At 38.8% G+C, this 25,899-nt stretch overlaps 1 protein-coding gene across 1 annotated transcript in view; it reads right to left on the bottom strand.

Annotated features, from left to right (window-relative positions):
• Positions 1 to 1,201: 1,201 nt before the first annotated feature.
• Positions 1,202 to 25,899, bottom strand: part of LOC149119440 (zinc finger protein 717-like) — a 117,413-nt gene continuing 92,715 nt past the window's right edge. Inside the window, exons 2-5 of the mRNA XM_089325243.1 lie at positions 9,048 to 9,174; positions 8,724 to 8,816; positions 5,105 to 5,162; positions 1,202 to 4,640 (exon numbers count right to left, since the gene is read on the bottom strand). Coding sequence (XP_089181369.1) covers positions 4,364 to 4,640; positions 5,105 to 5,162; positions 8,724 to 8,816; positions 9,048 to 9,174 — 555 coding nt within the window. The 3' untranslated portion in view covers positions 1,202 to 4,363. The remainder of the gene's footprint in view (positions 4,641 to 5,104; positions 5,163 to 8,723; positions 8,817 to 9,047; positions 9,175 to 25,899) is intronic.

The raw sequence follows: 25,899 nt of genomic DNA, 5'->3' as shown, positions 1-25,899 counted from the left end.
ACAAGAGACCCCACATAGCTAAAGCAACTGTATACAAAAACAACAACAACAAAAAAAAACACACAAGCCATTAGGCATCACAAAAATTTGAACACAGACCTACCATATGACCCAGGCCTCCCACTCCTGGGAATTTACAAATGGGAAATGAAATTAGCACATAAGAGTATCTCTACCCCCATGTTTATTGCAGCTCTTTTCACAATAGCTAAGACATGGAACCAACCTAAAAGCCCATCAACCGAAGACTGGATAAAGAAATTATGGGGTATGTACACTATGGAATTCTACAGCAGTAAAAAAAAAATGAAATCCCTGAACTGCGATAACTAATAGAGCACCTAATAGGAGGTCTGTAGAAGTGAAATTGACACTTTGAGAAGCAATGAGAACAGCCTTTATCTTGACTATGAAGGAACTTTTTTCATTCTATTTGTTGAACTCTTTACTTAACAGAGCTAATCATATGTGTATAAAATCAATTAAAAATAGAACTCGGCCAGCGCCATGGCTCAATAGGCTAATCCTCTGCCTGCAGCGCCAGCACACCAGGTTCTTGTCCCAGTTGGGGTTCTGGATTCTGTCTCGGTTTCTCCTTTTCCAGTCTAGCTCTCTGCTGTGGCCTGGGAGTGCAGTGGAGGATGGCCCAAGTGCTTGGGCCCTGCACCCCCATGGGAGACCAGGAGAAGCACCTGGCTCCTGGCTTTGGATCAGCACGGTGTGCTGGCTGCAGTGGCTATGGGGGGGTGAAACAATGGAAAAAAGGAAGACCTTTCTCTCTGCCTCTCTCTCTCTCACTGTCCATTTTGCCTGTCCAAAAAAAAAAAAAAAATAGAACTCAGTAAAAAAATAAGAGTGGGAATAAGGGAGGAGGAAATTTATAACTGTAAAGCTGTATAGTTTTGCATATATTCCTATGGACTTTTTGCTAACAGTACAGTTTATAAACTTGCATTGGACCCCAATATGGGGTCCAACATGGGAAACAGTCCACACAGCAAACTCATAGAATGATAATCACTTCAAATAACACTCTTGACCTCAGAATCAGCCCTTCAGTCATTCTGGTCTGGCTGAAATGCCCATGAGAGTATTTCAGACATGGAACACTATAACATCATGGCCAAAAATGTCCTATATGAAGGATATCTGTGGGTGAAATCCCTGTGGAAAGAAGTCACCAAAGAAGGATGTACTTTTCTCTGAAGCAAGAACTTCCGCTTTGTGTGTGGCCTTTTCTAAATACTGATGGTGTTTGAGGGTTCAAAAGGCTTCCATAGCCCAGGCAGTTTATGTCAAGAGCCCCAGGCAATGTTAATTGTTAAATTAACAACAGGAATCACTGTGCACTAACTTCCTATGCAGAACTTCTATCCTCAATGAGTTGTATTATGAGAGTTAAACTTGTTCTCAATTTTGTGTGTGTGCAAGTTGTTGAAATCTTTACTTAGAGTTGGTCTTCTGTTCATTAAGTAATTGAAAATGAATCTTGGAAAATGGGACTGTGCATGGGAGACAGCGGATGAGGAGGGACTGGAGTATGGGTGCAAGAGTGTTGTACTTAACAAATGCATGAAGTTTGTTATAGTTGAATGAAAGGTTTCTTTGGGGGGAAAAGCAGGATGGGTTTATAGTGCATTGGTAACTGGAATACATATGCTTTATTCTAAGAAATATGAATCCAGAACATCATGAATTAAGGCTCAGGTTCTTGATGGGAGTGTGTGTGATGAGCCTGGAGCCATGTAAAATAATTCTAGCTGAAAACCCTGTATGCTGTATGGAAGGTCTGGGTTTTGGACAGTGTGTGACTGCAATACACATGCTGCTGGCAGTTTTCTATTCCTAGAGCTCACTGGCTAGCTGCCTATATCATCAGATAGTAAAATGAAATAAAACAGAAGTCAGAACATTGGTAAATGACTCCAAACAGGCATAACCACAATAGAGAGGCAAGAGAGCTGCAGAACAAACAAGGACAAAAATAAAAAGAACTATGGCCAGCACTGTGGAACAACAGGTTAAGCTGCTGTGAGCAATGCTGACATTTTATATTTAAGTGTTAGCTGGGAGTCCTGGCTACTTTGTTTCTGTCACTACATTGCTAATACTCCTATGGAGTTAGTACTTAATGATCCATATGTTTGGGGCCCTACCACCCATGTGGGAGGCTAAAATAGAATTTAGGCCTCCTGGCTTTGGTCTCACCTAGACATGGCTGTTTCAGCCATCTGTGGTAGTGAAGTAGTGAATATAAGAACTCTGTGTACATGTTTTGCTCTGTCATTGTCTTTTAATGGAAAAAAAAATTAAACATTGGCCCAGAAACAATCCCAGGAAGATAGTTTGGACATTTGGCCACCAAAGCAATACTTATGAATCCTCTTCAATCTATAAATAGATTGGTAATATGGACAAATGAGACAGTCTACACACAAATCTGGGATTCACATGACTGAAAAAGCCACAAGACAAATCCTACCTAGGACAAAAAAACAACAACATCCAACTCTAATAGTACAGCATTATGGCTGGCATGTGAGGTAACACAACTGTGGTCACATTACTGATCTGTACTAGAATAAATGGAGGAAGACTCATGTGCAGGCAGTGAAAGAGTTGTACCAAATACTTTGCAAATGTTAGGATTGTATTTCAAACTGAGTAGTATAGAATGAGTATTTACTTACAAAAAATTACATGTGGATATCGTCCCCTACTCATAATAAGTGCAGGCAAAACAGCAGATTATTTGGCACAGAGACTAATGTAGATTTCAAAGACTGCATAGCCAGCCTCTGCAGTACAGTGTTACACCCTCATGTGAATTCCCTAATACCTGCAGAGATGTGATGTTAAACAGGTATTTTTCCACCTTCATTACTGTTTTGCAGAATAATATTGAGTAATTTGGCTAGCACTTATTTTATGTACTAATAATTTTGTGGATAATTTTGCTGATGCTTGTTGAAATCTGCCTCAGAGTAAAAGCTTTGTCCACTTCCACTGCCTTTGTAGAGTTCTTCCTCTAAGATCCCTGATAGTGAGATCTGGCTTATGGTAGAAAGTTTTCCTATATTCACATGCTTTCTCACCTGTGAGTTCTTTGATGTGTGCCTAACACTGACTTCTGGCATCAGGAATTTACATAATCACTTCATTAAAAGGTATTTTTTTTCCTTTTTGTGAGTTCTGCCTTCTGTTGAGATGTATCTTCTGGCAAAAAGTCTTTTCTTATCCATAGCATTGACAAGTTATCTCTTACATGTGAGTTCTTTGATGCCTTCTGAAGTTTGAATTCTGAGAAAATGTTTTTCCACATTCATCACATTGATAAGGTTTCTCCCCTGTGTGAACTCTCTGATGTGTAATGAGTTGTGAGTTATTACAAAAGACTTTTCCACATGTATTGCATTCATAAATTTTCTCTGATCTATGCATTCTCTGATGGGTAAAGAGTTGTGATTTCCAACAAACGGGTTTTCCACACATTTTGCATTTATAAATCTTCTCCGTCTTATGTAGAGTGAGTTGTGACTTCTGGAAAAAGGATTTTCCACAGGTACTACATTCATAAGTTTTCTTCCTTTTTGTGGATCATCTGGTGTGCAATGAGTTGTGATTTTTGGCAAAAGGCTTTTCCACATGTATTACATTCAAAAGGTTTATCCACTGTGTGAATTTTCTCTGATGTGTAGTAAGGTTTGACTTCCAGCGAAAGGTTTTTTCACACATTTCACATCCATAAGGTTTCTCATTTATGTGAATCTTCTGATGTGAAGTTAGATTTGACTTTTGGATAAAGGCTTTTCCACCTTTATTACATTCATAAGGTTTCTGCCCTATGTGAATTCTCTGATGTACAGTGAGATTTGACTTCCAGAAAAAGGCTTTTCTGCATATATCACATTTGTAAGATTTCTCCTTTGTGTGAATTCTTTGATGTGAAATAAGGATTGTTTTCCAATGAAAGCCTTTTCCGCATGTATTACATTGATAAGGTTTCTCCCCTGTGTGAAATCTCTGATGTAGAATGAGTTGCGACTTCCAATAAAATGCTTTGCCACATGTTTTACATGTCAAAGATTTGTATCTTGTGTGAGTCATGTGATTTGTAGTATCTGACCTCGGGTAAATGGTTTTCCCACATTCATTGCACCCAGAGGGCCTTTCCCCTTTCTGAGTTCTATGATGGATAGAAAGGCAGGATTTACAATTGAAAGATTTTCCACAGGGGTTACAAGAATAGGTTTTTCTTCCTGTATGTGTTCTTTGACTTGTGATAAAATCTGATTTGTAAATGAGAGTTTCCTCATACTCAAAAGATTCATAAAGTTTCTTTCCTGTGTGTGTTTGTTGAGGTTTACTGAGGTAGGACTTTTTCTGGAAAGTTCTTTACATGTTCAGTTGTCTTTCCTACAATGCCAACTGACTTATTACAGGTGTCTCCCATATGATCCCTTTCATTTGTAAAGAACACCCTTTTCCTGTTGAACCCTTTGCCTTTTACACTGTGTTCAAACACCTGCTGAAAAGGCTGAATCTTGTGAGGCTGCCTGATGGGCTCCCAACGTTCACTTGAGTTGCCAGGTACATTAGTGCCATCAGATTTCTCTGCAGCTCGCATCTCATCAGGCCTCCTAGGGAGAAGCAAATTGTGAAATAAATTATATGTCTCAGCTTTCAGTAAAAATATGGCCTGAGCTTAAATTAAGTGTTGCTTTTTTTTTTTAACAGGCAGAGTGGACAGTTAGAGAGAGAGAGACAGAGAGATCTTCCTTTGCCATCGGTTCACCCTCCAATGGCCGCCACGGCTGGTGTGCCATGCTGATCTGAAGGCAGGAGCCAGGTGCTTCTCCTGGTCTCCCATGGGGTGCAGGGCCCAAGCACTTGGGCCATCCTCCACTGCATTCCCTGGCCATAGCAGAGCTGGCCTGGAAGAGGGGCAACTGGGACAGAATCTGGTGCCCTGACTGGGACTAGAACCTGGTGTGCCAGTGCTGCTAGGCGGAGGATTAGCCTGTTGAGCCGCGGCACCAGCTAAGTGTTGCTTTTTAATTTAACTCTCTTGTGTGTTAAGTTGTTGTTTGTGATTACAACTTGCCTCAAATTTATTTGTTGACTTTTCCAGTTGGTTCCCAATAGGTCATCCCTTCTGTGGGCTGAAATGAGAAAAAAAAATACTATATCCATGAACCATATCTAAATGTTACTTGTAGAATGTTCAAGTAAAAGCAATGCAATTTCTTAGTGGAATAGCATTTGAATAGGTCAGTAAAAGGTATTCAGTGTTGCCCTATATATCTTTTTCTTCATAATACACTAAGGTAATAAAACAAAGGAAGCTTTCCCAAATTCATACATTTAACTATGTTAAATGTTTTAAGTGGAGAGAGGGGGCAAGTGATGTCAGGCAGTGGGTCAAACCATTTCTGAGGATACATGCATCCCACATTAGTACCAGATGAGTCCTGGCTACTGTGCTTCCAATACAGATTCCTGCTAATGTGTCCTGGCAGGCAACCAATGATGATTCTAAGTGTGTTGGAGCCTGCCACATACTTAAAAGACCCAAACAGATTTACTGGCTTTTGGTTTCAGGTTGGCCTCATTCTTACTGTAGCAGGCATTTGGGCAATGAACATGTAGATGGAGGACTTTTCTCTCATTCTCTATTTCTCTGTTACTTTCATTCTGCCTTGCAAGGAGAACCTAATAAACATTTTCATAACTAAGTAAATATTTATAAAAGTTGAGAAACACTTAGTAAAAATACTTACCAACTATCTTATTTGAGTAATAAGCTGCAAACTTCCCAGCAACCATCATCATTTCTTATAAAAGTGAGGTTTCTTGCTTCCTTAATCATTCAGCTTTGAAGATGGGAAAACTTCATTGGATCACTTACTTATAGGTACCAGAAGAGGACATGTGTGTATCCCCTAGGCAGGACCATAACTTAGAAACGGCATCCATTTTTTGGTTGCTGCATGTTCAGTTTTTCCAGGGGAATGGCTATAGAGATCTGTGGGGTTTCTTAAGCAAAAACACCTCCTTTAAATGTTTTCAAGATTTGTTTATTTTAGAGGCTGGTGCTGTAGTGCAGTGGGTTAAAGCCTTGCCCTGTGGCACCAGCATCCCATATGGGTGCCAAGTCTCAGCTGCTCCACTTCAGATTCAGCTACCTGCTAATGTGCCTGAGAAAGCAGCAGAGGATGGCCCAAGTCACTTGGTCCCTGTACCTGCATAGGAGACTCAGAAGAAACTCTGGACTCTTGGCTTCATATTGATTCAGCTGCACGCATTTCAGTCAGTTAGGAGTGAACTGGCAGATGAAAGACCTCTCTCTCTCTGTCTCTACCTCTCTCTCTCTCTTTCAAATAAATAAAAAAAACTTTTATAAAAGATTTATTTTTTTTAAAGACAGAGTTACAAAGAGAGATGGAGAGAGTATTCTTCCACTTATTCACTCCCCAAATGGCTGCAATGGTCAGGGCTGTACCAGGGTAAAGACAGGAGCACAGAACTCCAAATGAGTCTCCCAGATATGTGCAAAGAAACATCTGCTGCTTTCCCAGGCACAGTAGCAGGGAGCTGCATCACAAGTGGGGCAGCCAGGACTCAAGTTGGTGCCCATATGAAATGCTGTCATTACAGGAAGTGGTTCAACATACTGTCACAATCTCAGCCCTTCCCAAATCTTTTATATGCACATTATGATGACAGGTTTCCACAGATTCCTAAGAAAACCTAGTATCTTCAGATTCTCAGTACCACAGAAGGCCCATAAATGTCCCATACATCATTTTTTGTATGCTTTCCAATCAATTTAAGGAAATATGTTCTTCCATTAGGATTATGTTCACCTTCTTTGAGAAGTACTTCAACCTCATTATGAAACCAGCATACTTGGTATTCTTTGAGTTCTTGGTATACACTCTTGCTCTAAAATTTGAAGTTATGGCTTTTAATGCTTGTGCTAGATGCTCAAAATTATCCCATTTTTACAGAAAACTGACTCTCTTATGCATTTCTAAACTTTTATATTATAATTATATTATAAAAGGAGCAGGAAAAGTATTATAGCATGTTAACCTGCTTGCTGCAACACTGGAATCCCATTTTCTTCATGATTTATTTATTTGAACTACAGGGATAGGGACAGACAAACAAAGCCCATTCACTCATTCACTTTTCAATTGCTTGCAATGGCCATTTATTTTGTTACTCATTTATTTGAGAATCAGAGACAGAAAAAAGGGAGAGAGGGGATGCCACTATGGCATAGCGAGTAAAGCCACTGCCTGCAGTGTTGGCATCCCATGTGGGTACCAGTTCAAGTCCCAGCTGCTCCACTTCTGACTGGGAAAGCAGTAGAAGATGTACAGTAGAAGTACTTGGGCCCTGCACCCATGTGGGAGTCCCAGAGGAATCTACTGGCTCCTGGCTTCAGATTGGCGGCAGATGCAGCCAACTGGGGAATGAACCAGCACTTGGAAGACCTCTCTCTCTCTGCCTTTCCTTCTTTCTCCATGTAACTGACTTTCAAATCAATAAATCTTAAAAAAAAAGACAGAAAAAGGGAGAGGAAAGAGACAATGAGAAAGCTCACATTCACTAATTCAGTACTCAAATTTGTGCAACAGTAAGGCCTGTGCCTGGTCAAAACCATGAGTGGGAACTAAATTTCTGCAACTCATAAGAAATCAGTTCCTCTGTGCGATCCAATTTTTATAAGCATTGATAGAATAAATACATGAATAGGACAGTGCCATGGCTCATTTGGCTAATCCTCTGCCTGTGGCACTGGCACCCCAGGTTCTAGTCCTGCCTGGGGTGCCAGATTCTGTCCTGGTTGCTCCTCTTCCAGTCCAGCTCTCTGCTGTGGCCCAGGAAGGCAGTGGAGGATGGCCCAGGTGCTTGGGCCCTGCACCCACATCGGAGACCGGGAGGAAGCACCTGGCTCCTGGCTTCAGATTAGTGCAGCACACCAGCCACAGCACACTGGCTGGAGCAGCCATTTGGGGAGTTAAACAATGGAAGGAAGACCTTTATCTCTGTTCCCCTCTCTAACTCTGCCTGTCAAAAAAAAAAAAAAAAAGAATAAACATCTGAAGAAAAACAGGATGTGACAGTAGGAAGAAGGACAAGTTTGAATACAGGGGATGTATTTAACCTAAAAATTAGTCTCATTACAGGCAGAAATTGATTGCAATGGAGCTAGCACTATGGCACAGTAAGCTAAAATTCTGCCTGCAGCATCGACAACCCATATGGGTACTAGTTCATGTTCCAGGTGCTCCTCTTCAAATCAGCTCTCTGCTAATGGCCTGGGAAAGTGGTGGAAGACGGCCCAAGTGCTCTCCATCTTGGAGACCCAGAGGAAATTTCTGGCTCCTGGTTTCATATCAGCTCAGCTCTGGCCATTGCAGCCATCTGAGGAGTGAACCAGTGAATGGAAGACCTTTCTATCTCTCCCTCTGTCTGTCTGTAACTCTACCTCTCAAATAAATAAATAAATAAAATTTTAAAAATAAATTGATTGCATTGTTGGTAGTTCTGACAAAATATTCACCCAGAGCAAAACAACAAGCAGATGATGCATCATATCAGCTGTTCTCAGGACTGGGACTTGGGATAAATAATGAGAAATGCTCTACCCAGTCAACATTCCTTGAGATCTTTTCCATCCCAGTCTCCCTGTCCCATGTGTGCTGACTGACCTGACAGGCTCCAATTTAGGGGTTTTGTCACTGTCCATGGCTCTGCCCCCTGTTCCAACTTGAAGATCACCTCAGGTTTGCTTTTGCAGTACCCTGTTAAAGGGAAATAATGCTGGGTGTCATCATATCATTATGTTAGAGTTTTGAAAGACAACAGCTTGTTCACAGGGGCTGTGAAACAAAATTGTTGATTTCAATCCTTTCCTTATGTTTCTTGGCCTCAAATTCTATGCTTATCCACCATGTAATCTTTTAAACAATTAATTTGCTTGTCACATGGGAAGTAACTGTTTCACTTCGGCATGAGAGGGGAATAGCACTCACCCAAAAACAACAGGCTATTGTAGGTCTCCATCATCATATCTTTGTACAGAGTCCTCTGAGAACTGTCCAGGTACTGCCACTCCTCCTGAGTGATGTCCACAGCCAGGTCTTCAAATGACACCAACATCTGCAACAGCACATTTTTTTTTGTTCATCATGCCAGTTCTGTCACAAAAAGACTAGGAGTGCATTTCTCTGTGTGTGTCTTCTATGCCTTTTATATAAGATGCGGATGATTTTGGAATCTATATGGCAACAGAATGCAAAATTACAATGAAAATATCTTGCTTCTATATTAATTTCATAATTCAAAAATCAGTACAATGGAATGCTCGTTATTATGGAACTGCTCTTTCTCCTAATGATTTTGAAAAGAGCCCACACTGTAATCTGTAGACATACATGTAAGCATATGACTGAATTAACATTAGATGAGTTACAGGAGAAAATGTTGAACATCAATTGGGAGAACGAGGAATTTCTTAAAAAATAAATTTTTCTGTATTATCAGATCATTTATTTTATTGCAAACTTTTTAAAATTTATGCATAGTTTTTTTAATGTATTTTTCCATTAATTATTTGATAAATTTTTGTGTGTACTTAATGACTACCACAATTATGTAACCAGGCCATAGGTCAAATAATATTTACATCATGGACATAGAGTTTGAAGCAGGAAAAAGAATATCAGTAACATGTATCAGGTATAGTTCACTCTACTTCATATGTCTACAGGAAAATGCTGAGCTCATAAAAGTATCCAAATCATACAAGAAAGAGATAAAGGGAAGAGGAAGAAACCAGAAACTTGAGGATGCATAGGAATGGAAAACTCTCAAAGCATTTTCATTTGGGCTTTTATTATAAGGTTTTCAAGTCTGCCTTTTTTAATCTTACAAGTAAAATATACAGTAAGAAACAATTTGGAAAGCCAAAACATTCATACTGAAATCCATGTTAACTTGAAAATTAAGGTTATGACCATGACAGCTATTGCTAAATCATGTAAATGAAGTAGTTGTTCTCAATAGAATTTTCAATTGTTCAAAATCACAGGAAGGAGATCACAAGGTACATCTAAAAAACATGCTAAAACACTAGTAACATAACCAGACAAAATGTCATGTTTCAGAAGGCTGACAACTGGCTGGAATAACAAATACACTCACACACACAAATGCACACAAACACACACATTCTAAAGGGTTATACTGTCAGAAACAACCAAATTTACTTCAAAAGTGCCAGAAGATAAAGAAGTTATATTATAAACAAGAAGGAAGCCAACAAGGCAGCCCAGCCCATAGTAAGCATGCTCTATTCAGTCCTGGTCAATGATGTAATGTGGAGCCAGTGCCGTGGCTCTCTAGGCTAATCCTCCTCCTTGTGGTGCTGGCACACTGGGTTCTAGTCCCAATCAGGGCACCAGATCCTGTCCCTGTTGCCCCTCTTCCAGACCAGCTCTCTACTGTGGCCAGGGAGTGCAGTGGAGGATGGCCCAAGTGCTTGGGCCCTGCACCCACAAGGGAGACCAGGATAAGCACCTGGCTCCTGCAATCAATCAGCATGGTGTGCTGGCCTCAGCGCGCTGGCTGCACCGGCCGCGGCAGCCACTGGAGGGTGAACCAATGGCAAAAGGAAGACCTTTCTCTCTGTCTCTCTCTCTCACTGTCCACTCTGCCTGTAAGAAAAATGATGTAATGTAAATAATATTGATAATGGTTAAAGAAAGCTATTTATTAGAAGAAACAATGATTCCTTGGAAAACAAAAGGTTGAAGAGCTACCAAGGTATGGAATGGAGTCAACAAAGTCTGTGTCTCAAGTACACAGCACAGGCCACTCTCCACATGTATCCCCAGCATGGTCATATTGCCATGAGACAGTGCTGCTATCCTCCAGAATTCCTAAATTATTTTTAAAATGAAATTATAAAAAAGGAATGGCTGTCGTGATTATCCTCCTCCTTTTTAAATCATGTACACTGATTAAAAACGAAGCAGTCACTTGTCTGCTCATGACACACAGGTCTAACAATCAAGAGAAGCCACATCTGGACATGATACATTTCTGGTATCATTCACAGAACTTGGATTTGATTTCAAAGTTGAGAATAGATGATATTTTTTAAGTTTGTCTCTCTGGGTATGGAATGAAGTTAAGATACTTGTGAGATAAGATTAACTGATGTGTGGTGACCACTGCTCACTCAACTTCAGTATTGTTTCTTGTGAGAAAATCACATATCCACTCCCAGTCTAGAACTCACACAAATTCACATGATTCTCACTCAGCAAATATCAGTAGATATGAATTGTGTCACTTCTAGGAGAGCTTTACTTGGTCCAATGGCTTCTATATTCTCCAATCACAAAGATGAGCATTTCTAGTAAAGGTCACTATAGCAGGATGAAGAAAAATAGGAGATCTGAAACACACTTTAAATGTGGAAGCCCTGCAGTGTCTGGGAGTCACTTGTCACCTAATTATACCCTAACTTTTCAACCCAATTGTTGTGAGACACTAACAAATAGAGCATCTGTTACAGCAGTTCACTTTAATAGATGGATCTCTCTAAGTCCATGGAAGGGGGCAAGAAATGCACAGAGGCTGGGGGTTATAGACTTTTTAGCAAATTTTGTGGAAAACATACACAAAATAAAATTAAAAGTGAACCCACAGTTCACACTGAGTATTTAACAACTTTAGAATTACATGCAGTGTGTGATTAATAATCTTAGATTAGGAAAATCTATTCTAACTGAAACTCAATATCCAGAAACTATGCAAGCTCAAAATCAAGAATAGAAAACTCAGCAGAATTTTTAGAGGTAGAATGACAAAATTAGTAACTTAAACATCAGCAGATATGCCTTTTTTGTGTATTGTCAATTGCCAAATTCTGAAGATATGTAGCATGGGAGGTTAAATCCAATGCCAAAAATGACTACAGAGGAAAGAGATTTTTTCATTCTCATTTTGCTGAGGATACAAATATCTCCCATTGGAATGGGTCTCATTAATATGGGATCTCAGATGAAAGTACTGGAGACTCAGTGATGTGTTGGATGGTAGCAAGTGGTATGGGCAAGTGGTATGGCACATATGTAACTGCAGACCTCACTGGGAGTAGGATCAGAGAAATATATCCTAAGCTAGTGAAAATTGTAATCCTATTGATCAACAGATCAGGCTACAAATCACAAGCTATACAGAAAAATGTTAACATTTCCTGAAGAAACATTGTCCTTTACCAAAATTCTAGAGGTTTTTCTCTCCTTTTAAGTATTTATGTATTTGCATGACTGAATGACAGGGAGAGAAAGATAGGGAAAAAATCTTCCATTAGCTGTTTCACTTCCCAAGTCTCAGCAAATTCAAAAAAGTCAAAATCATACCATGCATCTTCTCAGAACACAAAGGAATGAATCTGGAAATCAGCAACTCAAGAATCTCTAGAGTATATGTAAACACATGGAAACTGAACAACATGCTCCTGAATGAACACTGGGTCACTGAAGAAATCAAAAGAGAAATCAAAAACTTTCTAGAAGCAAATGAAGATAACAACACAACATATCAAAACTTATGGGATACCACAAAAACATTGTTAAGAGGAAAGTTTATAGCAATAGGTGCCTACATCAATAAATTGGAAAGGCACCAAATAAATGAGCTACCAAACCATAACAGGGATCTAGAAACTCTACAGCAAACCAAACCCAAACCTAGTAGGAGAAAAGAAACAATTAAAATCAGAAAAGAAATCAACAAAATTTAATCCAAAAAATTACAAAGATCAGCAAAACAAAGAGCTGGGTTTTTGAAAAATAAACAAAATTGACACACCATTGGACCAACTAACCAAAAAAAAAAGAAGGAGAGGGAAGACCCAAACCATTAAAATCAGAGATGAGAAAGGGAATGTAACAACAGAAACAACAGACACCAAAGAAATAGTCATCAGAAATTACTACAAAGAGCTGTATGCCAACAAACTGGGAAGTCTAGCAGAAATAGAAAGATTCCTGGACACATACAACCTAACTAAATTGAACCATGAAGACATAGAAAACCTAAATAGATCCATATCTAAGACAGAAACTGAAACAGTAATAAAGGCCCTCCCAACAAAGAAAAGCCTAGGACTGGATGGATTCACTGCCGAATTCTACCAGGCATTTAAAGAATTAACTCCAAGTACTCTCAAGGTATTCAAAACAACTGAAAGAGAGGGAATCCTCCCAAATGATTTCTACAGAGCCAGAATCACCTTCATCCTTAAACCTAAAAAAGAGGCACCAGAGAAAGAGAATTACAAATCAATTTACCTGATGAACATAGATGAAAAAAATCATCAATAAAATTCTAGCCAGTAGAATGCAGCAACACATCAGAAAGATCATCTACCCAGACCAAGTGGGAGTTATCCCTGGTATGAAAGGATGGTTCAACATTTGCAAATCAATAAATCATTTACAAACTGCAGAAGAAAAAGCATGCAATTATCTCAAAAGATGCAGAGAAAGCATTCAATAAAATATAACACCCTTTCACAATGAAAACTCTGAGCAAATTAGGTATAGAAGGAACATCCTTCATTACAATCAAGATGATTCATGACAAACCCATGGCCAGCATCATACTGAATGGGGAAAAGTTGAAACCATTCCCACTGAGATCTGGTACTAGACAGGGATGTCCACTCTCACCACTGCTATTCAATATAATACTGGAAGTTTTAGCCAGAGCTATTAGGCAATAAAAAGAAATCAAAGGGATTTAAATTGGGAAGGAAGAGTCAAACTATCCCTCTTTGCAGATGATATGATCTGCAACTCTACCAAGAGACTATTGGAATCATAGAAGAGTTTGGTAAAGTAGCAGGTTACAAAACCAATACACAAAAATCAACCACCCTTATATATACAGACAATGCCATGGCTGAGAAAGGATTTCTAATATCAATCCCATTCATGATAACTACAAAAAACACATTGGAATAAACTTAACCAAGGGATTCAAAGATCTCTATGATGAGAATTACAAAATTTTAAGAAATTGAAGAAGATATCAAAAATGGAAAAATCATGTTCATGGATTGGAAGAATCAATATAATCAAAATTTCCATTCTCCCAAAAGCAATTTACAGATTCAATGTGATACCAATCAAAATACCAAAGATGTCCTTCTCACATCTTGAAAAAATGATGCTTAAATTCATATGGAGGCACAAGAGAACTTGAATAGCTAAAGCAATCCTAGAAAACAAAAACAGAGCCAGACATATCACAAAACCAGATTTCAAGACATACTACAGGGCAGTCATAATCAAAACACCTGGTACTGTTACAGAAACATATGGATAGACCAATAGAATAGCATAGAAACACCAGAAATCAATCCAAACAGCTATAACAAACTTATATTTGATCAAGAAGCTAAAACCAATTCCCAGAGCAAGAGCAGTCTATTCAACAAATGGTACTGGGAAAAACTGGATCTCCACATGCAGAATTAGGAAGCAAAACCCCTACCTTACACCTTACAAAAAATCCACTCAACATGGATTAAAGACCTAAATGTATGACCCAACATGATCCAATTACTAGAGAACATCAGAGAAACCCTGCAAGATACTGGCACTGGCAGAGTTCTTGGAAAGAACCCAGAGGTACAGGAAGCCTACGCAAAAATTAACAACTGGGAATACATCAAATTGAGAAGTTTCTGTACTTCACAATAAAGAGTCAGGAAAGTGAACAGGCAACTGGCAGAGTGGGAGAAAATATTTGCAAATTATGCAACTGATAAAGGAATAATATCCAGAATCTACAAAGAGATAAAGAAATTCCATCACAACAAAACAAACAACCTACTTAAGAGATGGGCCAAGGACCTCAATAGACATTTTTCAAAAGAGGAAATTGAAATGGCCAACAGACACATGAAAAAATTTTCAGGATCACTAGCCATGAGGGAAATGCAAATCAAAAGCACAATAAGATTTCACTTCACCCTGACTGGAATGGCTTTCATACATAAATCCACTAACAACAGATGCTGGCGAGGATGTCGGGAGATAAGCACACTAATTCACTGTTGGTGGGAATGCAAATTGGTAAAGCCCCTATGGAGGTCAGTTTGGAGATTCCTCAGAAACCTGAATATAGCACTACCACACAACCCAGCCATCCCACTCCCTGGAATTTACCCAAGAGAAATTAAATTGGCAAATAAAAGAGCTGTGTGCACCTCAATGTTTATTGCAGCTCAATTCACAATAGCTAAGACATGGAATCAACCTAAATGCCCATCGACAGATGATTGGATAAAGAAATTATGGGACATGTACTCTATAGAATACTACACAGAAATAAAAAAATGAAATTCCGTCATTTGCAACAAAATGGAGGAATCTGGAAAACATCATGCTGAATGAAATAAGCCAGCCCAAAAGGGACAAATAGCATATGTTCTCCCTAATCTGTGACAACTAACTGAGCACCTAAAAGGAAACCTGTAGAAGTGAAACTGACACTATGAGAAGCAAGGACTTATTGATCACTGCAAAGAATATGGAGTTCAGAATTTTAATACAGCAAATTAATGTAAAGCAAATCATTCTGAAGAATATTACAGTATTCACAATTTCTGCAACATATGCCTTACAATACTCAAGATAAAATTCAAAATCATTATACTTGGGGGAAAAATGAAAATCTGACTTATACTCAAGGACAGAAAAACTAGGAAGAAATTTAAGTTAGGTGTTGAAAGTAGTAGACAAGATACCTAAAGAATCTCCAAGTATCTTCCAGTATTTACAAATCATATAAAGTTAGATAAAGACTGATAAGCTATTTAAATTCTATAGATGTAACAGTATTACAGTGAAAACCTATTTGTAGGAAAAGGAAAAAATAGCGCAATGCAAGTTTAGTCCACAAAGTAAAAGTTGCTATCATAAAGAACAGCTTAACACCAATTTTAAAAGACTTCTACTTTTTTCTCTTACTGTGTGATGTTATCTGCCACACTGTGATGCAGGAAGATGGTCTTTCTATATTGGCCTCTTGACTTTAGACTGTCTAGCTCCCAGACTAGAAGAAATAACTGTTTTCTTGAGGCTGGTCTTGTGGCACAGCATATTATGTCACCACTGGTGAAGCTCTCATCTCATAGAGTCTGATTTGAGTCCTGGCTACTCAACTTCAAATTCAGCTTCCTTCTAAAGCATGTAGGAAGGCAATGTATAATTGCCCAAGTACTTGGGTTCCTGACACACATGCAGTGACTCAGATGGAGGTTCTGGCTCCTGGCATTGGCCTTGCCCAGTTCTGGCTGTTGTAACTCCTTTTTTTTTTAACTTTTATTTAATGAATATAAATTTCCAAAGTACGACTTATGGATTACAATGGCTTCCCCCCATACCGTCCTTCCCACCCACAACCCTCCCCTTTCCCACTCCCTCTCCCCTTCCATTCACATCAAGATTCATTTTCGATTCTCTTTATATACAGAAGATCAGCTTAGTATACACATCAAGTATGGATTTCAACAGTTTGCTCCCCGACAGAAACATAAAGTGAAAAATAATAGATGATTTTTTTAATGATGATGAAATCAGAGCAGACCTATTGTCATGTTTAATCCCAGTGAGAGTCAAGTTGGGAATTGATAATTTCTTTGTTTTTTTTACAGAGGATCAGTTTAGTATGCATTAAGTAAGGATTTCAAAAGTTTGCACCCCCATAGAAACACAAAGTGAAATATATTGTTTGAGTACTCGTTATAGCATTAAATCTCAATGTACAGCACATTAAGGATAGAGATCCTACATGAGGAGTAAGTGCACAGTGACTCCTGTTGTTGACTTTACCAATTGACACTCCTGTCTATGGCATCAGTAATCTCCCTATGCTCCAGTCATGAGTTTCCAAGGCTATGGAAGCCCTCTGAGTTCTCCGACTCTTATCTTGTTTAGACAAGGTCATAGTCAAAGTGGAGGTTCTCTCTTCCCTTCAGAGAAAGGTACCTCCTTCTTTGAAGACCTGTTCTTTCCACTGGGATCTCACTCGCAGAGATCTTTTGCCAGAGTGTCTTGGCTTTCCATGCCTGAAATACTCTCATGAGCTTTTCAGCCAGCTCTGAATGCCTTTAGGGCTGATTCTGAGGCCAGAGTGCTATTTAGGACATCTGCCATTCTATGAGTCTGCTGAGTATCTCACTTCCCATGTTGGATCACTCTCCCCTTTATTTACTCCATCGGTTAGCATTAGCAGGTACTAGACTTGTCTATGTGCTCCCTTTAACTCCCAGTCCCTCCACCATGACCAACTCTGAACTGAAACTGATCACCTGGAACAGTGAGATGGCATTGGTACATGCCACCTCGATGGGATTGAATTGGAATCCCCTGGTATGCTTCCAACTCCACCACTTGGGGCAAGTCAGCCTGAGCATGTCCCAAATTATCCTATTGTGAGTGAAACAGGTGATAGAATCTCCCTTGTTCTCTCCCTCTCTCTTTTATTAACAGAAAGAGAAAGTACATACATTTTGAAAAAAGTATTTTAAAGTAAATACATTTTGGCAAAAAATGTTTTCTTTCTAAATAACCTGTTTGACAGTCTTATCACAAAGAGACTAAGATGGACATAGATCAAAAGACATTTTTTATTTAAAGACTGTATGTATTAATTTGAGAGGCAGAGTTACAGACAGAATGAAAGACAGAAAGTTCCTCCATCCACTGGTTCACTTTCCAGATGGCTCAGCCAGAGCTAAGCCAATCAGAAGCCAGGAGATTCCTCTGGGTCTCCCATGTGGGTACAGAGAACCAAGCACTTGGGCCACCTTCTGCTGCCTTCCCAGGCCATAAGCTGGATTGGAAAAGGAGCATCTGGGATACAAACTGGTACCAATATGGGATGCCAGCACCACAGCCAGAGGCTTAGCCCACCATGCCACAGTGTCACCCCCTAAAAGCCTTTTTTAATTAATGAAAGATACTACATAAATATGCAAAGCTTCAGAAGTCCAGGAACAATATAGAAAGTAATCTAACATTTAAAATGCAGAATTAAAAAGAAAAGTTCACTTTGGTTAAAAAAAATTTAATCTACAAATACACACTTTCCATATCCTTTATGAATCATGTTTTATAGTATGCATTTATGCATTTTCAATGAACTTATAGACCAGTTTTATGCATGGGTTACTAACATTTTTGCACTAAAATAAACTTTTTTCTTTCAACTTTCCAGAATCTTTGTGAAGTCCCTCATAACTGCAATAAATTTCAGTAGGAAGAGAATAAATGAAAAACAAAATATGTATTTTGAAATGGTGAAAAGCTTCTCAAATTTTATTAAAAAAACATCAATTTATAGATTTGAAATGTTCAGTGACCCCTTAATCAACAGATAGAAAGCTACTAAAGGCAAATAAAATGAAGGATTCCAAATACAAAGAACAGACCTTGAATGTTGTGAAAGAAACAACAGCCTACTGGGTCAGCTATGTATGAATGATAGCTGACTTCTCCTCAGAAATTAGTGAAAGAAATCTTCACTACACTGAAAAAAATATCCTTCCATCTTTGATCCTATATGTAGTGTTAATTGCTGTAAAATATGAGATGAACAAGGGCAGGTATTTTCGCTCATTGGGTTAAGCTGCTTCTTTGGATGCTCACATCTCATATCAAAGTTCCTAACCTTGCTTGTGATTTAACTTCATAATAATGCACACCAGGTAAGTGCCAGATGATGGCTCTAGTAGCTGGGTCACAGATATCCACATGAGTGATCTGGATTGAGTTCCAGCCTCCTGGCTTTAGCCTCAACCCTGTTCCAGCCATTGCAGGTATTTGAGGGAGTGAAACAGCAGATAGAGCTCTTAATTTTTTATCAAGTAAATAAAAATAAATAAAGCATTAATCCATGAAGTATACAAAAGACATTTTCTGAACAGGAAAATGAGAATATAATATAAAAGAAGCAGTTCATTTTCAAATAAAATGATACAAAATGAATACTTGGATTAGTAGGAGTTAGGAACATAGGAGCATTTTTTACTGACAAAGGCCATTTGGATATTACAACATTATGTGCTGTCCATACAAAATTATCAACTTAAAATTAGCTTGTTATTAGCTCCTTGAATTAATAATACCACCTGTGGTTGTCTTGGCAGGGTCAAACCAAATGATTTTTTGGGTCTTATATGGCTAAAGAAATACTCAGGGACTTTTCATCATAATAAACAGATAATACATCAGGCTGATCATATCATTATAAATGCTAATGTGCCTAAAAACAAAACCTCAAATGATATGAAACAAAGTCCACAAAACTAAAAAAAGAAACTTAAGAAAAATCCTCAAAAGTAATGTTAGAAAATTGATTTACATTTTATAGTAATTGATGAAACTAATAAAACATCAACCATAAACATGAATGACAGTATTGACCAAAATAATATTTATAAATCACTGTCCAACATTTACAACAACAGAATAAATGATGAGCTACAAATCAAAAATATATCATGGTGAGATCCAAGATGGCTGAATCGGGTATAGCCATAATGACTTAAGCTGCTCTGAGATATGAACAGAACAAAGGAAATACTATTTTCCAGAGAAGTGACTGACTGAAATGTTAGACAAAGAAGTAAAAAAAAAAAAGTCAGTCACCCACTGACTTCCTACCTCAACCTGAGAGCTGATGGGGTCTGAGCAACTGATGAGCTTGGAGCAAGGAAGCCTCCTTGCTTCCTTCCCCTCCCTGATTCCTGCAGAGCATGACACTGAGCAGAGAAGATACACAGTGAGCCTCTGCTCTGCTCCTACCAGCACTGTAGAGTCAGGGCAATGTGTAAGGTAAAAGACAGATCCCTGCATCCTGCATCTGTGGGAGTTTGGGGGCAGAGCTACACTCACATACTCTACCTGAGCCAGAGAAAATCACCTTAGCTTCTGGGGGCTACCACCAGAAGCAGGCCATAAAAATGTTTGTTCCCACCCCAGGAGATCTGGGTAATGATCCACTATACCTGAAAGACCAGGACTGTAACAATTTATTGTAAATTTCTGGGTGCCACTGAAATCTACCCAGTGGACATAGGGAAGAACCTGCTTGCATTCCTCCTCTCTGGACCCATACTCTGCAGAGTAAAACCTGTACACCTAGTCCTAGGACTAGGGTTGTTGTTATTACTCAACAAAGTACCAGTTGGACTCTCTTACCAAGAACTGAGGAAGGGACAATCCATATCGCACAGTCCTAAAGCCACAGAAATCAGTGCCACAAATCCCAGTATCACTCAAGCTTGCCAGTAAGTCAAGGACCAGCCATCCTCATCTTCCTCAGCACCAAGAACAAGCCCTTGGCTATCACAATCATCAGGGAGACTAACACAGAATCTGTGGACCAAAGATGCACACCCAAAGAAACACTTATTCATCCCTAGGAACTGCAGCTGACTAGACCATTGTGTTACTAACAGACACAGCTGACAGCCACTAAAATAAAAGGACTCACTCAGACACTACAATCCTGGGTTCACCTAGAACCAAAGCCAAGGCAACAAGATTTGCACAAGAGAAATGAAAATAAAAACCATAATGAGGTTTCACTTCACCCCAGTAAGAATGGCTTTCACCCAAAAGTGCCCCTCCAAATAAATATTAGCAAGAATGTAGGCAAAATATACCCTAATACACTTAGGTGGGAATGTGAACTAACACAATCATTATGGAAGACATTTTGGAGATTCTTCAGAAATCCAAAAATGGATATAACATATGACATAGTCATCCCACTCCTGGGAATTTACCCAAAGGAAATAAAATCAGCATATGAAAGAATTACCTGTGCCCCCAACTTTATATAGCAGCTCAATTCATAATAGCTAAGATAGGGAATCAACCCAGATGTCCATAAACTGATGACTAGATAAAGCAAATGTGGTATGTGTGTGTGTGTGTATGTGTGTACACACACACATATATAAAATGGAATACTACTCAGCCATAAAAAAGAATGAAATCCTTCTTCTGCAACAAAATGGATGCAATTGAAGACAATTATGCCTACTGAAACAGGTCAACCCTAAAAATACAAAAATATTTTCTCTGATTTTTGGTAGCCTATACAGCAGAAAAAAATGTATGAGTGAAACTGACATCTTGAGATCTGATTATCATCTGTATCCCTTTTCTATATTCCTCAGGAACAGTGACGTTTCTACTATCTACTTGTTGAATTCTTTATTTAGTGGAGGGCTGAGCTTGTGATTATAAAGTAACTTGAAAATGTGCTATCACACAAATTAAAAGAAAAATAAGAAAGGGAAAAGGAGGAAGGGAAGGGAGAGTGAAAAGTATCATCATGCTCTTAAAACCATATATAGGAAATGCATGAAATCTGTTCTACTTATATAAACAAATAAAATTTTAAAAAGATATTCTAATTCTAGTTAACAGTGCTTGTTTTTATTCCCAGCTCTTGCTTTTGAGTCCAATTTTATGCTACCGCATGTGCTGGGAGGCAGTGGTGATAATCCAAGTAATTAGGCTTCTACCACTCATGTCAGGGAAAAGGAGTACATTCCTGGCTCTTGGATTCATTCTTGGTTACTATGGATATTTAGGAGAGTAAGTTAGTGGATAAGACGCTCTTTGATTTCTCCTAATCTACCTGTCTCTCTTTCTAATTCTCAAATATGTAAATATATTTTAAATGTAAAAGATTCAAGCAAGGAAAAAGCCAGACAATATACTTAATGACATTGATAAATATTTGACTATTTGAATTGAGGGTACTTTGAGTAGCTTAAAGTATGAATGAAGAATGGAATGATTTGCTGGAAGACAGAGCTTTGGGAAGTTTGCAGCACAACCAGCATGTATAGTCTGGCAGGAAGAAATGTATGTAGAGCTGTTTAAGAACCTGAAGAGATTCTGCTCTCCACACAACCCCAGTCCAATCCATAAATCTGGTACAGTCTCCCAAGGGTATTTTCACAATTCCTAAAACACTTTATTAACTGATTTATTACCAGTTAGCAACTCTTACCAGTGCAGAATGTTGTATGTTTATTTCTAGATTGGAACTAAACCACTTCCACTTTAGCATCATATGACCAATAAATACTATTCCAGACTTCATTTTCCACTAGAATTTAGCAAATTCTAATTTCTGATTTGGACCATGTAACAGATATGTCTTTGAGGCACCAGAAAGACTGTAGACAAATTTACAATCAGCTCTGATGGCTCTAATACCTTATAACTATGACAATACTACCTTGTTTATCACTTTTATGTTTCCATTTTAATTTAAAAATGCTCATAAAGCTCCTATAATACAATGTAAAACAAGTTGAGAAATAAGTAAACAACTTACTGGTGTTGTATTCATTTTCTTTGGCCCCTGAAACATGTAGTGGTATCTACAATTACACCTGGAAAAGAAAGTGAATACAGGGAGTTGTAAGAGAACTGGTCTCGCTTGCACTTAGACTCTACAATGTAGGGAAGATCATGATAGAAATGAATGCAGAATTATAGATATATTAGCTGGAGAAACAGAAACAATCTCTGTGGTGATTTAGCAATTTACACTTGATAAGGGGAAGGGAAGATCCTGAAAGAGCACCCAAAATTTTACTAACTGGCAGTGATTAAATCTAGTTATCCTTAGGTTAATGGAATCATTTTGTTGTTACTTATTTTTAAAAAGCAAGTGATAGGGCCGGTACTGTAGCACAGTGGGTTAATGCCCTGGCCTGAAGCACCGGCTTCCCATATGGGCAATGATTCTAGTACCAGCTGCTCCTCTTCTGATCCTGCTGTCTGCTATGGCTTGGGATAGCAGTAGAAGATGGCCCAAGTCCTTGGGCCTCTGCACCCACATGGAAGATCCAGAAGAAGCTCCTAGCTCCTGGCTTTGGATCGGTGCAGCTCCAGCCATTGCAGCCATCTGGAGAGTGAACCAGCAGATAGAAGACCTCTCTCTCTGTCTCTACCTCTCTCTGTAACTCTGTCTTTTTAATAAATAAAATATATCTTTAAATAAAAAAGCTAATGTTATGACTGAGAAGCAATTTATTATTTTCAGGATGACTGTTTAAACAAATTTCAGTATATCATAGAAATAAACATCATTTTGTCACTAAAACCATACTACAGAAAAAAAATACTTGAGTGGTATTAACTACTTTGGTATTACTACAGATGTACTGAACAGGAGTCTGTCCATATACTGAAAATCCTATAGAATTTAGTCATTTAGCAATCTGTGTATTTTTACCCACAACTGTACAGTAAAAATGGATATAATACATACTTATTGTACTATACTTTCCTAGTAATTATCCCAAATAACACACCTCCCAACACACAAGCCTTCAAATAATCTTCATCACAATGATCCTTGGCATTACCATTTTTCTTGCTTTACACATCTGGACATCAGTAAATATGAAACCTACACACTTTGAAAAGTACTTGCTTATTGGAGTTTACCTTATTAAACATTTATATTATGAAGAAGTCTGGGACTTGCCTATTGGAGACACAGAGTTTGGGCAAGAGCCAGAGCAAACCACCAAACTTGAGAGGGTTGTATATGGTGATGCAGATTAGAATATTGCTTGGGACACACATCCCATAAGCAAATTTGTGGTTTTCATCCTGGTTATTCCATACTTAAAATAAAACACCCTGTTGTTGTACCTGGGAGGTAGTGGATGATGGATAAGTACTTGGGTTCCTGTTACCCTCAAAAGAGATGCAGGTAAGATTATTTCCTTCTGGCTTCAGCCTGGCATAGCCCTGGCTGTTAGGATAATTAGAGAGTGAATCAAGCAGTAGATGGAACAGTCTCTCTTTCTCCCTCATCCTTTGTCCCTCCCTCCTCCACCCCTTCTCTGATGCTCAGCCTTTTAAAAAATAATTACAAAGAAAATTATAACATAAATTTTTGTTGATTTGTTATATATCAAATGCTGATATACTCTTGGTAAGGAAGAATTTAATTGCATGCCATATACAATCAAGAGACCTTCACATAGACCTGTTCGTGAGCATGAGTCATGCCAACTCTGTCAGCTAGGCTGCTGCCACACAAAATGCCTGGATATCATAAGAATGTATTGAGGGGCTGGTGCTGTGACACAGTGGTTTAACATCCTGGCCTTAAGTGCCAGCATCCCATATGAGTGCCAGTTTGAAACCTGGCTGCTCCATTTCCAGTCCAGCTCTTTGCTGTGCCTTGGGAAAGCAGTGGAGGGTGATCGAAGTGCTTGAGCCCCTGGGCCTGGGAGACCCAGAAGAAGGCGGATCAGCACAGCTCCAGCTATTGCGGCCAATGGGGGAATGAACCATAGGATGGAAGACCTCTCTCTCTGTCTGTCTTTGCCTCTCCTCTGACTTTCAAATGAATAACTAAATCTTTTTTAAAAAAGAATATATTGAAATATTTTATACTCTAGTTGGGCACTGTATTGCATTTTATTTATATTTTACAAAGTGATTATCAGCAGTAGTCTGATTTGCTCACATTTTATATAATTAGAAATGGGCCGGCGCTGTGGCTCAATAGGCTAATGCTCCACCTGTGGTGCCAGCACACCGGGCTCTAGTCCCAGTTGGGGTGCTGTATTCTGTCCCAGTTGCTCCTCTTCCAGTACAGCTCTCTGCTGTGGCCCAGGAGGAAAATGGAGGATGGCCCAAGTGCTTGGGCCCTGCACCCACATGGGAGACCAGGAGAAGCACTTGGATCCTGGCTTCAGATCAGTGTGGTGCACCAGCCATAGCACACCAGCTGTAGCGGCTATTGTGGGGTGAACCAATGGGAAAAGGAAGACCTTTCTCTCTGTCTCTCTCACTGTCTACTCTGCCTATCAAAAAAAAAAATTAAAAAATAATAATTGGAAACGGACCAACACTGAATCTCTGCAACATTTATGATTGTCAAAAAATGGGTAACTGATATTAAAAGAGAAAAACTTGCATTATAAACATATTTGATTCACACAATCCATAGACAGTATGGGGAGGGGAAGTATGGTCATATAAAGATACTTAGTCTTTTCTACTAAAATAATTAGTGTTCCATCCTTGGGTCATATTCCAGAGTTGAGAAAACTATTCTAGTGCATATTTTGAAACAAAAAGTGTCCACAAATACAAAGGTTTCAATCTCCATTAGTTACATAACTAAGAGCTTCTGAAATCCATCTGTCCATCTAAATATCTAACAAATCACTTACTGTTCTAAGAAATAGATCTGAACTTTTCCCTCTACTCATTGGTTTATGTTACAAACTAGGCAAAGAGGCCAACAGAGGGTTTCATGGAGCTCTCATATGAAGATGGCTAGAATTGAGATGGGCTTGAGTGGAGTAGGACAGGGTATTGACTCTTGACCCACAGCCTATCCCTGGCTTTCTTTGTGCCTCACCTATGGTTTGCCCTGTTGAAATTCCCAAGCCTTCTCTGATCCTGCCATTGCCCTTTAGTGACTATTGTGCAAAATTGAATTTATAGCCTAGGAACTCTCATCTCAGGACACAGAAGAAATTACATGCTTAAAAAAATGGGTCTCTATGACACATTCCTTGAAATAAAAAAAATGAACTTTCAGGGATCAAAGAACTAGTTTAGCAACACAACATACTGGTTTCTCATACCCATTCCCAGGAATTGTTCCCTTGGTCATCACATACCTCTTTCAATGGGAGCTGTTCCTACTGGGGTCAGATATTTGGATTCAATGAGGAGTCCTGATATGAATAAAAGCGGGAAGAACATACTCACAAATAGATGGCTAACCTTA

The sequence above is a fragment of the Oryctolagus cuniculus genome, chromosome Y, assembly GCF_051225735.1.
Source record: "Oryctolagus cuniculus isolate XC-2025 breed Fujian yellow rabbit chromosome Y, ASM5122573v1, whole genome shotgun sequence".
In the NCBI taxonomy this organism is placed as follows: domain Eukaryota; kingdom Metazoa; phylum Chordata; class Mammalia; order Lagomorpha; family Leporidae; genus Oryctolagus; species Oryctolagus cuniculus.
The sequence above is the reverse complement of the archived record's forward strand: the minus strand, read 5'-3'. Positions and strand labels throughout refer to the sequence as shown.